This window comes from Cydia amplana, chromosome 13 (genome assembly GCF_948474715.1).
Source record: "Cydia amplana chromosome 13, ilCydAmpl1.1, whole genome shotgun sequence".
Taxonomy (NCBI): Eukaryota; Metazoa; Arthropoda; class Insecta; order Lepidoptera; family Tortricidae; genus Cydia; species Cydia amplana.
In genome coordinates, this window is record NC_086081.1 from 13225085 (window position 1) to 13243936 (window position 18852).

The 18852-nt window shown below is 39.4% G+C and overlaps 2 protein-coding genes across 3 annotated transcripts in view; one reads left to right on the forward strand and one right to left on the reverse strand.

The window, feature by feature from the left end:
- Window positions 1-531: 531 nt before the first annotated feature.
- Window positions 532-18852, forward strand: part of LOC134653594 (large ribosomal subunit protein uL14m) — a 313686-nt gene continuing 295365 nt past the window's right edge. Inside the window, exons 1-2 of the mRNA XM_063508990.1 lie at window positions 532-748; window positions 1882-2200. Coding sequence (XP_063365060.1) covers window positions 565-748; window positions 1882-2150 — 453 coding nt within the window. The 5' untranslated portion in view covers window positions 532-564 and the 3' untranslated portion in view covers window positions 2151-2200. The remainder of the gene's footprint in view (window positions 749-1881; window positions 2201-18852) is intronic.
- On the reverse strand, window positions 8857-18759 carry LOC134653290 (calcineurin subunit B type 2). 2 transcript variants are annotated; one of them, XM_063508616.1, is made up of 6 exons: window positions 18580-18759; window positions 18239-18278; window positions 17952-17987; window positions 14958-15121; window positions 11317-11451; window positions 8857-9122 (listed from the first exon to the last, which is right to left on the reverse strand). In XM_063508616.1, exons 1-6 carry the CDS (start codon window positions 18580-18582, stop codon window positions 8952-8954), a joined length of 549 nt encoding a protein of 182 aa, XP_063364686.1. In that variant the 5' UTR covers window positions 18583-18759; the 3' UTR covers window positions 8857-8951. The 2 variants fall into 2 exon arrangements, with proteins under 2 accessions (XP_063364686.1, XP_063364687.1); XM_063508617.1 differs by lacking the exon at window positions 17952-17987 and having other exon boundaries at window positions 18580-18757.

Consider the following 18852-nt stretch of genomic DNA (forward strand, 5'->3'; position numbering starts at 1 on the left):
GACGGCACACCACTTGCGTGACGTGTGCGTGCGCGGCTCAAACATTTTTAGTATGCGGTGAATCCTTACTCTATTAGTCACAGTCTATAAAACAATAACAGTCATTCGACGAAGCCGTCTAGACAGGGCAATTGTACGCGGCGAGGGGCAAGGGGTAAATCGAGCGCACCCGAGCTGTATACATCGTCATTGTTAGTAGCTCGGTACTACTAACAGGGCAAGGTAAGATATGAAATGTTTGTAAGTTTTGGGCAGTTGTGTCAAAGTCTGTAACAATCCTACTGTGTTCTCTAGTGCAGTGTTGGCATTTATGCAAACATCAAAGGCGTCGGTCCACTGTTACTTTTTACACTGTGCTCTAGTGATGATGAAGACTGATGAACTCTTGGAACCTTACGCTGAACGCAACTCTTTCCATTCCAAATGAAACTAAACGCAACTCAGCCTAAACGTCAAAGGCCTGTCCAGATGGACGAAAAAAAAACAACTAAACGTCAAAGTCAATCATACGTCAAAATATTATAACCTCACTTTTAGCATTTATTTACAGTAAAACATTTAGTAATGTTTAAAACCCTGATTAATAAGTTAATGCCGGCCGGGCAGACCTGTGGGTTCCACACAACCGCTAGTCTGAGCGAGGTGCGGTTGTTATCAAGACTGCGAGTCGTCGACAACTCCGAGATCGGCAAGCGAGCCATGGCAGAAGGCAAACCGCCCAAGATAATCTGCGTTTATAACAAGAGACGTAAGCCCTTGGTTTTCCTCTATATTACATACAAGGAAAATGATTACTAACCTGTAGTACCTAGTGAACTCTGGTATCCATTCAGAATAATATTCACAACTAAACCACCACTCACTGAACTTTTATACACAACATAATGTAAATCCTCACTCCAAATTATAAGGAAAAATATTTTCAAGTGCACTAACATATCACTGTCAACAGAATAGTCTTTAGTTGCTAGGCAATTTTATTTATTTTTTCTTAGTTATCTGGTATCACTTCACTGTTAACATAGTTTAGTTAGAGTCTGTTCGGAAAGAGAAGAGTCGTGGAATGTATTGGGCCCCATACATTCCACGACTTTTCTCTTTCCGCACAGACTCTACTCTTCCTCATCTTAACATTTTCCCAGAGAGGCTAAATAACAGAGAGATTGTCCCATATATGGGGTAATTGAACAGTAGTTTTATAACCACCCCCAAACTCGACTTTAACTTTATCACTGCTTTTAAAGATTGGAAGCTACCTTTCCAGCTACCAACTTGTGTCCATTGTGTTTTTCCATTTGTTTTTAGCTATCGACTAAGAATTAGCTTTAGGTTTTTTTTGGTTGTGGACTGAAAATCAGCGGTCTCCCCGAGTCTCATCCATCTTACTGCACAAATATTTGTAAATTCTACCTGATTTTTCTATTGTATTTCCTTGCAATTAAGTAGTTGTGTTTTTGTGTTGGTAAATAAATATCTTTTTATTTATTTATTTAAATAGAATAGAAGAAGAATAGAAAAACGTTTATTGCAAAAACCATCTACATACAGCACCACACATATACATTTAAGAAAGAAGATCTTATACACTAAACAGTTAAAACTATTAGTAGCTTAAACTAACATGCAATCATAATCGTAGTATTGATGCTGCTATAGAGGCTACAAATGGACACCACTCAGCATATGCTCTAACATAATATATATGCTATAGCGCTGGTCTTCCGTGGAGCCCAGGGCAAGAAGATAGCTCAGAACAGTAAAGGCAGTGTCAAAATGTGATTCAGTACCTAAATAATATTTAAATAGAATTGTGAGGAACAAATTAAAGTGTAAATGTATGTGAAGACATAAATATTCATTCAACAATGCCATTTTTTGCAGGAGTGGGCTTCATCGGAGACAGAGTGTTGGTGGCAATCAAAGGACAAAAGAAAAAGGGTATCCTAGTGGGTCTGAAGCAGACGCAAAAGGTGAAGGTACCAAAGTTTGACAGCAACAACGTGGTGCTCATAGATGACAATGGCACACCGCTGGGAACCCGTATTCATGTGCCCATCCCGACCATTCTGCGCACCATTCTTAAGGAGAGAACACACTTCAAGGGTGCAGATTACACAAAGCTCCTCGGAATAGCCACTAGGTTTGTTTAAGTTATAGTTCTAGGTTGTAAATAGGTAGTGATGTTGAATAAAATTTATATGTTATATAAATGTATTGATTTAATCCTTTTGTTAAGGTAATGAAAATATTAGTTTCTCTACATTCTATTACTTTTTAGTGTAATAGAATGTAGACAGATAGCTTTTTTAAGCTGTTTTAGACATAAGGTTAGCAGGTGTAGTAGTAACTAAGCAGTACTTGCATGCTTGCATGTTTTCTAGATTTTTTTTCATTTAACAAATATAAATGTATTGATTTAATCCTTTTGTTAAGGTAATGAAAATATTAGTTTCTCTACATTCTATTACTTTTTAGTGTAATAGAATGTAGACAGATAGCTTTTTTAAGCTGTTTTAGACATAAGGTTAGCAGGTGTAGTAGTAACTAAGCAGTACTTGCATGCTTGCATGTTTTCTAGATTTTTTTTTTCATTTAACAAGCTAGTTTTATTTAGTCATGTCAAATCTCAAGCCTTCTCAGTTTCTCACAATACTCAAAAACCATATGGAACACATAATCTAACTTTCAAACTCAAGCCATTAGGTTTTTTTTACAAGTTGATTCTTATGGAGGGTAAAAATAAAACAAAGATAGAAATTTGAAAATTTAATAAAAACTAAATTCAGTTCCACTCGAAAGTAGAGTAAGGACACGACATGCTACCGACTGACGACACGGCGCGGTAAGTACAGAACACGTCCCGGCGGCGCCCGTCCGACTCCAGGGGGCCTACCCCGAACCACGTTCGACGTGTTGCCTCCCTGTCACACTTACTTACAAATTTACAAGTGCGACAGGAAGACAACACGTCCGAGGTGATTCGTGGTAGGCCCTCAGCAAGTTAATTGTGGCGGTAGAAAGCAAGTAACTTATCACCCGTCTCTAAAGGCTGTGTTACACTGCCCCAAATATATTTCTCAATTTAGGAAAGAATAAACATTTTAGCTCCTAAATCCGGTTCTTTATAAGGCCTTTAACATCTTACAGATGGTTTAAGCAGCGTCTGTACGCGAGGGACGTCTCTCGTGACTGTACAAAGCAATGCGGGACCGTTGCGACCGCAATTGTGACAGCTGAATTAGGGGACATGTCGGCAGCAACTTACACTTTCCTAAATTAATCAACAAAAGCATTTCAGATGCTTTAACTTAGGAAGAAGTAACACGCTCTTTACAAAACCTCTTATTTCATTCATTACACTATGTGGAATCCCACATACGTAATGGGTTGGTGACAAATGAAAGTGTTCTTGACAGAGGCTCCGCCTCCCTAAGGATCACTAAGTCTACTAACAGGAACACACTTAATTCACCATTGGTAGCCCTTATCTCGTTGCAATAAAGTTTACTAATGTTCAGCCAACTGTGTAGACAATGGAACTTAATAGGCTTCTTAGCGAGCCAGCGCTAAGCTTACCTATAAATGGGTGTATGTCCTGAGCTACTTTCTACTACCACAATTAGCTGGCCTGACATTCGCAAGTCATCTGACAAGTCGCCGCCGTCTTAATAAGGCTTTAAAATCGTATATTGCTACATTTCATTTGTTTAAAACTGTGAACGATACTTATAAGATAGAAATTTATTTAGATTAATGCTATTGACGCGCCGGAGACGCTACTTACGATGGATAACATGATTTTATATATTTAGTATATTATATGCACAACAGCTGTGACTAGAGATGAAGATTCGCGGTGCGTCCGAGAGCCCGCCGTATGACACAACACAATTCCATGCTACCATTGTTAACCCCCCTCCCTCCCTTGTTACCACCAACATATTTTTAACTAAAAATGAGATTGCATGTGTAAAACAGGATATGTAACACGTTACGTAGAGAACAAATCCTAGTTGTTACCACTCTGGTGACCCCTAAACCCTTAAGTCTATTCTTCTTGCAAATTTAGCGGTAGAACGATTGAGATGTCACACGGCGGACGCCCAACGCGCTGGTGGCGCCATGTTAATGGCACTCATTTGTACACTTGGTAAAAATCACTCGAGCCGCTCGCACGTCTAAGGGTCGGTTGCACCAACCGTTGAAGCGTTCGCTAAATTTAATTGTATGGGAATTTTCATAGTTATCTGCCGAGTGATGTTGTTAAGTCTGTCAAATGTGGTTGGTGCAACTGGCCCTAAGCCTTAAGTCTATGGTTAATGTACGCTGCGTGCAGCGTCACTTTATCATCCTAAGGCCACGGTCCTATCCATTGTACTAATTATTTCAATGTAATTTATACTATTTCCAATTGGAATAGAGTTGCATTTCTTTTATATCATTCTATATCAATACAATAGAAATTCAACCATATTTCCTTCTCCATTGATTTCACATTCAACTGTAAATTTTTGCTATAGAATGTTGTCATGCAACGTGGCGCTGCACATCAACCGGAGACCCAAGGCCTAAACCCTGTTTTTATATCTCAGGTACTGAAATAACAGTTCAATTGGCCAATTTAGACTACGACCACGCTAAGTTTGCACTGACTTGGCAGTGATTATGCATACATAGATATACCTATAGGAGTGCCTATATTTAACATATCACTTGGCATGGAAACTTAGCGTGCTCCGACTTAACCCAACCATCCTCATTTTGTACTCTAAGGGCTCATTTAGACGGCGCGCGAACTCGTATACGATTTTAGTTACATTGCGGACCATTGAGGTTACATCAATTCAGCCGACCGATCAAATGACGCAATGTAATGAAATGCATGCGAGTTCTCGCACCGTCTAAATGAGACATAAAGCTGTAAGTAGACGACACATCGCTTGGACATTGGGACAATCGTCCTGTAATTTTAGTATTCAGGATATAAAACAAGGGATAACTAATACAATATACCCTCACCGATAAATGGAGCTCGTCGACGATGTCGGAAACGGTCGAAAATATCTTAACTGGACGAAATACAGTGATAGTGTGACGTCATTACACGCCGGGGCGCCTCAGAGAGGTCAGGACCTGCGGAAGAGGAGGGGGTGAGGACGGACGGGGGGGAGGGGGGGGTAGAGGATTAAGATGGCTTCCGTGTTAATAATAGGGTATCGGACTGTTGTCAAAATGAATTATTTTACATTAACTTGTAAAAAACATGAGACACTAATAACCAACGTTACTTATAACTGCAATTTCTAAGATTTTTAGTTTTCCAAAAGTGAAATATTGCCATTTTTAATGATGAAATATTATCATTGTCACCAACATTCTGACGCCATTTAAGGTACATACAATCACATTGACAGACTGTCCATTTTATCATTTCGAAAAAGTAATTAAATATATCATTTGACCAGTCAGTCCGATCCTCTACTGTTTTCCCGGGTTAACTGACGCGAATGGCGAATCGCTATCATATCACCCATGATTGATTTTAAATAAATAAGTTTTTTTTAATAAATATTTGTGTTCTACCCGGCTCGGCCGAATATACTTAATAAAATTATTATAATAAACTCGAATAGAAAAAAAAATAGACGGGTGACTTTGTATATGTAGTATATACCGATAACAAGCAGAGTTAGGGCGAATTCAATTTGATTTTCGGCGATTTACGTAGTAAAATATCGTAATAGGTTAAAAAGTTAACACTAGTATTTATTGATAGATAATTTCTACCTTTCAAAGTTATAAAAGGACCATATCAATAAATATTAGTGTAGGAAAGGGAAGGGAAGGGAAGGGAAGGATGGGTGAGAGGCGTACACACAAACATACAAACGACCGCATCCTTATATTACAGTAGTAAAGGACACTAGAACAAGCTAACATTAAAAAGTTACAGTTAATTGTATAAAATTCGGATAAGGCGATAAGATCAGTATAAGTAGTGAAGTAAATACTGAGCGGACGGCCGCGATACGAGTGGGCATTTTCAGAAAAAGTGTACCATTTATTTTGTGTTATCAACTTTTGGGTTATCTCTACTCAGAATCACAAGGCCTACCTATCGATTTATAAAGGAAAAAAGTGTCCGAAAAAATGACCGTTTTGTGACGCTTTTTGACATACATTTTGTATGGACCGTCACAAAACTGACACCTAAATTTTGTATGAAAAACTTGAAACACTTTTTTTCTTGTCCTCAAAATCAAATAAATACTTAAATCAGTAGTCCTTGTGATTGTGAGTCGAAATTACTCAAAAGTCGTTAGTTATTCGAATAAAAGCGAATGGTACACCTTTTTTTAAAACCCGGGTATCCACCCGGCGGGTACACGGGTACACCTACTACTCTATAACAAATATCGTGTCGAAAAGATTATATGCTGTTATCGTGCAGCTAACTGTCTTATTAAACCGTCCACCCGTGTACACAGTTACTGCCCATTCAATATTACTAGGCGTTCATATAATATGATTATACATATAAAGGCTACAAGACAACACCGAAAGTCTGAAAATACAAGGTTTTTATACGGGCTAATTTGTGACTATTTCAAGGAAAATACTACATTGTCGGGTATCAATATTATTGACGACCGACAATTTAAAGTTACGTAAGAATTATTTTTAGACAGTTAAAAGTATGTAGGTATATATAGACCCTTAAATATATGAAACTAACACATATACCATTTAACTGATAGTCTTAGCTTCATTTACCTATACCATAAGAGTCAATTCATACCAGTCGAAAATTAAGCCTAACGTAAGGCTCAATGACTAAAGTTAGACCAAGATAAGTCTGCAACGATTTTGATAGCACACCCAATGCAAGTGTTATTTTAAACGTCAAACTTCTATGAAATTATAACGTATAAATAACACTTGCATTGCGTGTGCTATCAATATCGTTGCAGACTTATCTTGGTCTAATTCTATAGGACTTTTTACTTGAAAACGACACACTATATCACCCGTTGTTTATATTAAGCGTATATATCGTCAGGTAATATTGTATGGGCTACCATCGCGGCCGCGCCACTCGCTACGCTAACACCTGACTATAGTTTGTAACAAGCCGCCCTACTGGCGGCCCGCGCGACTCGACAGACACCTACTGCAGAAATAAAATACTAAATAACAATACCGACTAAAATATACCGCAACAAAATTATAAAATAAAAATCTACTCACGTTTCGACTATGATAAAAGTTCTAATGACGTCGTATAACTATTAAAATGTATGTTTTACTTAAGCTAGGAAGAGTTACGATAATGATTTAATGATAGGAGCGTCGGTCGCGGGCTAGCGACAGTTCTCGACATTTATTTGTGGTACACAGTCCAAATTGCAACTGGATCGGGGTACACGGATTAACCTTAAAGTTACCCGGATTTAAAATTTCTTCTAAAACCTTTAATATTGAACAGTAAACGATTAATATGTGTTTTAGTTTTACGTATATCGGCAAAGATGTTTCAGATGACCTATAAAACTTTATCATCGTCTAAATGTACTTACAAAGAAAAACCCACGAGATCAACATTCAACTGTAGAATTTTTGAGAGTCAATATTTAATTTTGTTTAAAAAGCCATAGCCGAGAACTGCGCAAATAACGGCACTTTGATATCTCGATATAGATTTGATCGACCCGGCCCGGACCGACGCAATTGAATAGTGTTCTAGCTACTACGGGACGCTGCGACCCGCCACACTGGACTTTGAGACTCTTATTTCATATTGACACCTAGGTACCCAAATTACATACCTCACTTGTGTAAGTATGCTTTTTTTTAGTATAAAACACAAAGATACATTTTAATGTGACGCTAGGTAATATTTTGAATTTATTTTTGTGTTTCTTCTCCGAACACTTATTTAAAGGTCTGTTATAACTGGCGAATGCGCCACGAGCGCGATATTTACGTATCACTCGCACACTGTAATACGTAATACAATTAACTGACCAATGGTGCCCCCTATCTCGTTGCAATAAGGGTTACAAACAGTCAATTCTCTGATTCGTCGATTACACCGTACTAATAGTAATGCATGCGAGACTTTCACAGACGCAAAATCGCTGCGCGTTCGCCAGATATGGACGCAGCTTAAAGATTCTTAGATTTTTGTATTCAAATACAGTTTCTTTAAGATATATTTTCTCAGGTACCATCGAAACCATAGAGAAAAAAATATACAGATTGCTCACTCCATAGATCAGTTTTGGTACCAAAAAGACCTGTATTTTCATAGTCGACATCTAGCATCGAGCAGCGGAATTATCAGTACTGCCACTTGACAATAGATGTAGCACCGACCGGAAAGTCTAATGCGCAACAACATAAGACTACATCTATTGTCAAGTAGCAGTACTGATAATTCCGCTACTCGATGCTAGATGTCGACTATGAAAATAATAGTTTGGTACCAAAACTGATGTATGGAGTGAGCACTCTTGTCTTACTATATTAGGGCATTTTTTTTTGTTGTCGCCTACACTTTTTTTTTCAAATTTGGGATTTTTTATGTTATTTCTACTCAGAATCACGAGCTCTTTCTATCCTAAAAGGAGAAAAAGTGTCCCAAAATTTCCATACATTTTTCGATCTTTCCATTCCGCGACCGTTTGTCTATGAAAAATGGTGACGTAATGGAAATAAAAACCTTATGACACTTTTTTTCTCCTATTAGGATAGAAAGAGCTCGTGATTCTGAGTAGAAATAACATAAAAATCCCAAATTTAAAAAAAAAAGTGTAGGGGACAACAAAAAAAAACGCCCATTTTTCTATGATCGAAAGTAAAACTCCCAAAGCAAAGTGTGGCTAGTGACCAAGAGGCCCCGTGTCAAACTCAAAGAAGACGCGAAGCAACACCGGGCCGGCCGCAGCGGCTTACACGTCGACGACCATCTTTTTGTGAATGTCAGTGTTGCCAACCACGGAGCAAAACTCCTCGAACGATATCTTGCCATCTTCGTCGCGGTCCGCAAACAGGATCGTCTTGTCGACGATCTGTTGCAGCTGCGTGTCTTTCAGGTTGTTGCCGACCATCATCTTGAGGACCTGCGGAGTGTATTGTCGCTAGTTAATATAGTTTGTCAAACAACTTTGTCAGTAGAAAAAGGCGCGCAATCCAAATATTCTAGGGGACGATAACCCTTCGCGCCATTTTTTCAAATTTGCCGCTTTTTAAAAAGCTTTTATTAGGCCGACCTGTATGTAACTATGTAATGGAATCTAAGGTAACTAATTTAACCATCTTCCAAGGATCGTAGCGTCATGAAAATTGGCAGCTGTATGTAGTTCTGATGACGATACAATAATATGGTACTGTCGAACTGAACTGATGATGGAGACAGGGAGGTGGCCATAGGAACTCTGTGATGAAACAACGCAACCTAATTGTGTTAGGGGTTTTTAGAATTGTCTCGATGAGTATTAGTTGTCTGTCGTAAGAAAAGTACAGTCAGCGATAAAAGCTTGTACCAAAAATGAAATTTTTGCCAAAAACTTATTCTACTGACAAAAATGGCTTTATTATTTACAGACTATATTCGTCATTTCGCTTTGGGTTCCTAACTTAAGATAGCACGCAAATCGCTTGCCAAGTATGTGGCTTTTATAGGGTAGGTACAAAAAACATAACAATGGTTAAATTTGGTTTGGGGTTGATGTGTAAGATTGACCCTTCATAATATTAATTTAGCTACAATAATACCTATTCCTTGGCAAATCCTGTATCAATTATTTTTTACACGAAGACACTAGTTTTTAAAATATACGTCCCGCAAATGTTTGGCAACCGATCAATGTTATTTTGCATTTTATTTCTGTTTTATTTTTGTGCTCTAAACACGCATGCTAAGTTTCATTCTTCATGCCCGTGGGAATTGAGACATTTTCAAAAAATATTAACATACAGTCAGCAGCAGAAGTTGCTAAGCCGGCCAGGTGTTCCAAATGGTCCTGACGCGACTTAATTGTTGAGAGAATAATAAATATTTTCTAATAGCTCTATAATTTCTTATTATCTTAAAACAGGCTTGCCAGAGGAAGCCGAGGTATACATATTTATGAACTCCACTGTAGGTATATGGAATTATGGATGCCTCACATGACTTACAAATACTTCCCGTGCAGTAAAGACAACATCTTTGCATAATTGTGCAAGCATTGTCCGCCAGTACCGTTATCTCGTGCGAGGCCGAGTATATGAGTCGCTATTGTTTTAGCGCGTCTTCTTACCTTACTGTATACTTGTATAGCTAGAGTAGCTCAAGCTACTCTTACAGCATTATAGTCAGTTTATTACAGTTTACCTTTAAACATACCGACGACATCTAGGTGTATGAAAATAAAACAGGACTCAAGCGCGAGATTTTTATCCAGTATGTCCTGTCAATCAACGAAGATTGATATGGCAAAGATTCGCCTATGAATGTGAAGAATGTACCTATGCATTGTATTTAGTCGGCAGGTAGATTGGAAGGGCTAATAGTTGGGCATAGCCAACTAGCTCTTCCATCAGTTTTTTTGAAGTCTTTGTCCATGTTCGGCGAATTTGGAGATGGCAGCCCTAGCTATGCCGAATATATAACCTACTTTGTTATAAGTATAGGGCTCTGGTAATTACTAATGAGGTTGACTCTTCTCTTAACGGTAAGAGCGTGCGACTTGCAATCCGGAGATCGCGGGTTCAAACCCCGGCTCGTACCAATGAGTTTTTCGAAACTTATCTACATTCATTCTAACTTTAACATTAATTAACTTTAACTTTAACATTAATTCATGTTGTTGTATCATTTGATAAATATCACCAGACGCTTTTCGGTGAAGGAAAACATCGTGAGGAAACCGGACTAATCCCAATAAGGCCTAGTTTGCCAACCCAGAGGGGTTGGATGGTCAGATGGCAGTCGCTTTCGTAAAAACTAGTGGCCACGCCAATTCCTGGGATTGGTTGCCAAGCGGACCCCAGGCTCCCATGAGTCGGGACAACGCGAGGAAGATGATGATGTTGGCTCTTTTCAAAGATTTGCCGAGCCCTGGTATACTCATAATCATATAGGCATACTAGGGCATTAGGTGAGGCGACCTCCGGGGAGATCTATATTTCTTAAACTCTTAAAGCTTATTGCGCGCCTTTCGTGAGCAGCTTGCGCACGCGCGCTGTCCACCATCCTACGTACCCCATTCCCTCGAGCAGGAAAACATTCACCATTCATTCTGGATGTATCTTAAGGATAGAATGAATCACCTGGAACAGCTCTCCGTTAGAGATGAACCCATCGTTGTCCATATCATAGATGCGGAACGCGAAGCGCAGTTTAGACAGCTTGTCCCCCTTCACGCTGAACTGCGACACACCCTGGATGAACTCCTTGAAGTCCACCTGTAAACACGAGTTTTGTTTACTACACAAAAAGCAAACAAAACGGAATTATAGGAGGTAATTTTGCTCTAAAGAAGGGTCATTTATCTTAGGAACAAGAGTCTTAGATTTATCTTAGTTAAGGTCTTAGGGCCCGTTTCTCAATAGCTTGTAACTTGTAATACAAGTGGAAGACCCTTTCTAACAAAAGCTGTCAAAAAGTGACATCCGCTTGTATTACTGTCTAAGGTTCTGCGAGTTAATGGGTGACAGGCTGTCCAGTACTTGTGTTTAATTTATTATCTCGTTATATGTTTCATGTGTTTGTATACCTACTGTGTATTTTGTAATGTTTTAATTTCTCGGTGTATTGGCTTGTCTGTAATGACGTGTAAATATATTGTTATATTGTTAAATAAATTACAAGTTACAAGCTTTTGAGAAAGCGGGCCCCAAGTCTAAGCTTACTACATGTAGGCCTCGTGGATTTAGTAGTTAAACTGTTTTTAACAAATTTACTTTTCCATCACAGTCAGGCAGTCAACAAAAATTATCGCGTGACAGCGCAGCGCAAAACATCCACCAATACCTACATTTAAAAACTCATTCAATTATAATACCTTATGCTCACACAGTAACAAGTAAGTACAAACAGCAACACTCTTTAACTGTCCATCGGTGGACCTTATGCCTTTTGTAATAAGGTTTACTAACTGTCAGTTACCAGTGTGGGTGATGGTGTACGTACATAATATGTCGAGCGAGTTTTTAAAAGCCGTTACGGAGGATTATCGCGTGACACAGAGCGATAAGGTGCGCGAGCGCCGCCGGTGACATCACGTTTGTTTATCAACAAACAGTGCGAGGCCGCAACTTGAACTAGCTGACTTTAGTGTTTTTAAAGTTGCATTGTTCGGTTATTAATTCATACATATGACTGCAGGGGTCGGACAAAAAGTGCGGATGACGTCAAACCACTTATAGGATGATTTCAAATAGTATTTTTGATTTTCATAAACAATTATCACTTATCATTTATCAACCTCTTTATTAAACGATATCGCCACTTGAAATGAGTAAGTACGTTTTTGACTGACACATTGTCAATCAGATGAACAATAAATTGACTTCGTTATTGTTTAGCTATTGTATCTTCACGATTATATTTAGCTAAAATGTATATTTACTAATGTATAAGAAAACGCTCTAAAATGTCATCTGTACTCGAATATTGTGGCAATTTTCCGTTTTTGGAGGTACGTGACAAACACGTATACTGCTCTTGCTGTAATCAAGATATACCAACGAAGAAATTTATTTTATTCACTACATCACCCTACCACCTGTATTATTAATTCCATGGATATATTTACGATTATTTTGTTACTTCATTAATACTACTTTGTTACTACATGTCAGACGGAAGTTTAAATACAAACTCAAACATCATCCTGTGTGCAAGATTACGTCATTTTTACGTCATCGGCTCTTTTTGTCCGACCCCTGCATATGAGTTAATAATATATGTTTACGTAAAAATGTTTTTGAGAATTTTTAAGAAACTTTATCTTACTTCATAATAAGGGGTGGCCGTGGCCCTGATATTTAAACGTAAATTTTAAATAGTTATATCGAAACAGTATAGAGCTAGTAAAACGGACTGTTCTTTGAAATTCAGTTGTTTTTAGGGTTCCGTGTTCCGTACCCAAAGGGTAAAAACGGGACCTACTACATATATAAGACTCCGCTGTCCGTCTGTCTGTCACCAGCGTGATAGCTAGACAGTTGAAATTTTCACAAATAATCTTGCCGATATAACAACAAATACTAAAAAAAAAACAACATAAAACAAATATTTAAGTGGAGCTCCCATACAACAAAAGTGATTATTTTGCCGTTTTTTGCGTAATGGTACGACACTCTTCGTGTGCGAGTCCGACTCGCACTTGGCCGGTCTTTTTTATCCTGCAGCCTTTTCATTTTTACATAAGATCCGTCCGTACTCAAAGAGGCCCAACGCGAAAAACGAATTTCGATTTGCGTTTTTTTTGCAATAGGCCCCCACCCTCTGCTATTTTTCTGTCTGTCCGTGAGCCTTGTTTGTCAGCGGATATAATCTATAATCGATACATCGGTACACAATTAAAGTTTTCACTATACCTAAGTTTATAAACTTTCATAATCGTAACAACAACAATGACGAAACAATACACTCCTTTTTTTTGGGCAGTCATGTAAAAAATATCTAAACGCATAAACGCATTATTAAAAGTTCTGTATTAACAAGGTTGAAGATTAATTCTTCGTGTTATTCATATAAAGCACGAATATCGTAATCGTACGACTAACCGCAATGAATCGCGTGTTGTCTGAACATTTTCCTGTTGCATGTGCCACCCTCAATGTTCGATAACAAATAACAATGTAACAACAACCAAGGCCGTTTGTCATTATTCCCCACGCGACTGTGAATCTTTTTAAAATAGTTTAAATGCGAAGTAAAATGTATGCAGACGAAATAAATTTTGTACCCATAGTGATTTCTTGTATTTCTTAGATGCTGTTAATAATTATATGTAAGTGTTTTTATGTAAGTTTTTCTGGTTTTAACTAACAAAAATATGGATCCCATGGTCTGAAATAAACAATTAATTTTTTATTTTTTTTTATTTAGCGTAGAGTTTTAATCACTTATGGCGCCCGAAATTCTATGCCTGCCTCGTGTAGGTAAGTTCAAAACAACTGTGTAATTATCGTTATTGTTTGCTTCCGTGTGGCTTCCGTCCACTAAATGATTGTATGTATCTAATGGCTCCTCTACACAATGGGCCAACGCCGGCCACTCGAAGGGACGCATTTATGCGTTAGAGGGAGCAAGTGATATTGCTATCTCATTCTACCGCATGGCTGCGTCCCTTGGAGTGGCCGGCGTTGGCCCATCATGTAGAGGAGCCATAATGTATCTTATCGCACAGTTAATCGCTTTGTAAGACAATAGAGGTCGTTGCATAGAACACCTTATAAATGTAAGGTACCTGACGGTAGTTTACATAAGTACTTAAATATCAGTGGCCAGTTGGCCACCCGCTTCGATTTAGATATTATTAGGATTTAATCGATTTCCCCAAAATAGTTTTAACCGATATTTAAAAAATCCGTATTGAGCAGTTTGTCACATCGGTCCAATGTTATTTTCAGACGAGTTGATACTATTGAAGAGTTGAAATAGATAAGATAACCTAGCTGCAAATATTACAAATAGACCAGAAGACAAATATTCTCTCGACCCATGGCAGCGACGTCAAGCAATGTCACTTGATTTCATGTTACGTTGCTGTCGACACAAGGTCTGGAGATATTTTTCTTCTTAAGCTTCCATACGGTTACCAACAAAGCTTCCGGCAAACCTGACCTTGCTGAATTTCAACTTTATATTGCACACCAAGGTCAGGGTGACCATGGATTGTGGGAAGCTTGATTGGTCACCGTGTAGCGGGCTTAAGTTGCAAGGTTTGCTAGTATCGTACCTCTCCATTGCCGTCGGCGTCGAAGATGTCAATAACGCGCTGCACCAGCGGGTTCTGCTGAAGCTCCGGCAGCGACATGAACTCGTCGATGGACAGGGCGCCCGAGTTGTCCAAGTCCAGCTTGCGGAAACGCTTGCCCAGCCGCCGGATCTCGTCGGCGTCGACTAAAACATCAACACTTGCAACACGTATCCGGACTGAGACACACACCAGGGGCCTTACCATGAAACAGAATCGCAATAAGGACATCATGGTAAGGCCCTAGGGCGCCTTGGGCAAACCAGTAGCTCCGTTCACGAAGAATGTTGAGGATTTTGAGGTTACTGGTTTGCCTAAGCATTCGACTGATGGCCTAAGCTCGCTCAACCTTGAGAATACGCAATCTAAGTTTACTGTATTTACTGATTGACAACTTCAAGTGTTAACTGAAGTAAATAACACATTCATTGCCACCCAGCCAAACAAGACATCCACGCCAGGCCACAAAAAATCGTCCCGACTATCGGGTCGTTTGGCCTGGGAACGAAAACATAAAATACCCGATAGTCGGGTTTTCGGCACTGAATGTGTTAATCTCGAAGGCACACTTGTAAATACAGGTGCTCCTGTATTTAATAACAAAGTCGCGGCCAAGTTACTGATCATTGGTATACCGAAGCACGGAAGCACAACGATATAGGGTCTACCGATGTTCTGTTGTGCCTAATAGTTGTTCCATCCGTTGTTGTAACAGTGGCGCGACGTGCCTTTTGCCACAACGTATGCTCCAATTATTAGCCTCGTGTGCTTCTATAGTTAAGTTAATCGTGGCAGATGGATCTGATGGACCCGCCAGCTCAAGGCATAATTGTTCCGTTGCATTGGGTTATTTTTTGCTCGTAAACATCTGAAGGAGAGGACCCCAAACCCATAGATTTTCAGCAAGAGAACACTGAATATCTTGAAATGGCCTTCCAGTGTGGGATGGATGGCTGGATGGCAAGAAAATCTCATCAGTCGACGTCGCGCCACTGAACTGACTGAATATAGATCATAGATCGTCTATTCTCAATATTCCCATCTTTATCGCTCTTGCAACGATCGAACAATGAGATGGAGAAGGACAAACTTCGATTAAAACTGTCTTGTAACTCTTATTTAACCGTGGTGTGTCATGCGACTAATGGCGTTTGGATGCGAGGACGACAGCAGACCAGACCATGATTTCTACACGTCGCACTTCCAACTCTGTCCTACGAGCTTAGAGCCTATGCGCCCGACAGAGAAAGAGGTGCGATGATCCGTGCAGAAAATCTCTTCTATGTACGAGTGTTTCTTGTTCATAGACTTTAGACGTAAATGTAAGTTTAACAAACTATAGCGCAGGGTCAAGTGCTCGGAAAGCAAGTTCTGTCGTGTCTGATAGAAAGACACTGTTCACTAACTGGGATTACCTATACAAATTTGTGAGTGAACCATTTGAGCGTCAAATCTCAAACACTAGATGCGCCCCTGCAACTGCCCTGAAGATACAATAGACATTGTAGGTAGGTTGTTTAAGCAGCTTTAAAATAAACGCAACTCCCGAGTCAGATAATTGATTCATTAGTAAAAATTTGAGAACATCCTTACCTACTTGTTGACTCGGACACTGCTTTTTGGCAATGTGGTTTGAGGCTTTTGACATTCAAATTGTTTGATGATTAGTGATTAGCGTTCATAGTGAAGAACGAACTCGGACGTACGTCGTACGTATCTGTCTTTCTTTATAAATTGACGACCAATTTACCGTCCAATTATTAAGTCCATGAACATAATAATACTCGAATATTATTGTATTGTATTATATTGGCCAGTTCTAACACTTATTGAGCTTGGCCTGGTCTGGCCTGCAGCCGCCACGGCAACCTATTGCCTATTCCTGGCGCTAAAACAGCGTCTATTCTAACAGAACACTCGCGTACTCGCTCTAGCTTTGCGTGCTTTCTCTTTCGCTACACCAACTATGAAGAAAAACTATCAATTATGTAAAGTGAGTACAACGAACAGCGATTAAAAACGTTAATCTATTCATGCAAAACGAAAGAGAAAGGAGCATCTCCCGAGCTTTTGCTGAACGCCATATGTACACCGTATATACACATATCATACAAAATGTTCACGGTCTATTCTATAAACATAAAAAGCCATCTAGAACGATACATTACGTCCGAGTGCAGAAAGCGGCACGTTACTAACTCGGGGCCGCGGCGGCGGCAGTACACTTGAAGATAGATCCCTGGGGCTCCACAGGACTATGTCACGAACATAAAGATATTTCTGTTTCAATTTGTAATGTTCCTTCGACATGGTTACATGGCGACCCTGCCAAGGTCCTTGTATATGCGAAGTCCCGCACCGCCGCGGCCGCTCTCGCATACATTCCTCGCCCCTGAGTGGCAGTAACGTCTCTAACAGATCGCAACAAACATTCAGAATGTAAACTACACACGCCGGACTATCGCGGGTTGCACTACCCAACAACTAGTTCATGTATGTTCATCCAGAACAATTTTTGTGTAACGCGTTTAACATCAGGATGGAGGAATTATGCACGGAAATGTTCCTAGAGTTGTTCTAGAATAGAGTAGAAACATGTATGCGGTCCGAAGGTGAGGCACGGACTGACGGCACAGAAGATGCGCAGGTGTGAGTGGCCGGTGTGAAAAGAGTTTGGAGGTAGCGGTCAGCGGAGAATACACTCCTGCCTAATTTCTGTATGTTAACTGCAAGTTCTTTATTAAGAAAACTTGATTGTTTAGGGAGAAATCCCACTGATTAAATTTTACTGATGAAAACTGTTAACAGTGCTTGGCTTCTTTAGCACATAGCACGAGGTATAACTTATTGTGCATGTATTTCTAGAACATAATGCGGCACTAGATGTTTGTTTAGTTTGAAAAATTGTTCTGGACGCGAGTGACGTGACGTGCGAGATGCAACATGAGGGACACCTCCGTGTCACTACACACTCACAGTTCTCCACCTTAAAATCAATGCAGTTAACACGCGCTGAAAACAAACCTCCGGTTAAGCTCAGAACCTACATGAGACCATCTGTAACACTCTCAACAAGTTTAGTCAGAAGGGCGGGTCAGTAGGGAAGCAAACAGAACAAGTTAGAGACACAGAAAGCAACTCATGGGAATCAACTTTAATTTCATTATTAGTTTTATTTGATCTTATTAGATTTTTATACCAACAGTAAAAAGGTACATAGAATGAGACAAGAGTATAGATTAGTAAGACAAATAATTACTTACAGTTGGAACAGAGCTCCATGGGAATTGAATTTTCATTGCCCTGAAAATTAAATTTCAACTTGTCAGTTTACTAAAATAGGCCCTGATTAGGTTCCTGGTTTCTTAGCAGGTATGTAGTGAGAATGAATACACAAATCAGTAGGTACCTACATTAAATAAATTCAGAATGATTATGCACAATACTATTTTAATTAGCTCTCAGTGAAGTCGGATAGCAGTTTGAGCAACGCGGGCCACGGGCAGTGCCGGTCCGCCTTTCGCTCCGCAGCGAGACAACACCTTGGCCAAAACAGCACCAGCGGAGTTAAATTTAGCCCGCCCGCAATATAATACACACTTACCATTTTGAGTTTTTAGTAAATCACTCGTAAGCAATAAAGAATAACTGCGGTGCAGTCGAACACTGTGCTTTTATCACGAATTATGTTAAATCGCAAAATCCCTCGCTACACCATCGATCTAAACTTTCTTTTAGAAATTGCGAAATTATGTTGCCAAACTTAAAAATTAAAACGTCAAATGTTAAGCACAATGTTAAGATGCGTTCAATAAAGTTAGTTATATAGTTCAGACTCTTTGGATCAACTTTGGATCAGACCAAGATTTTGATAGCA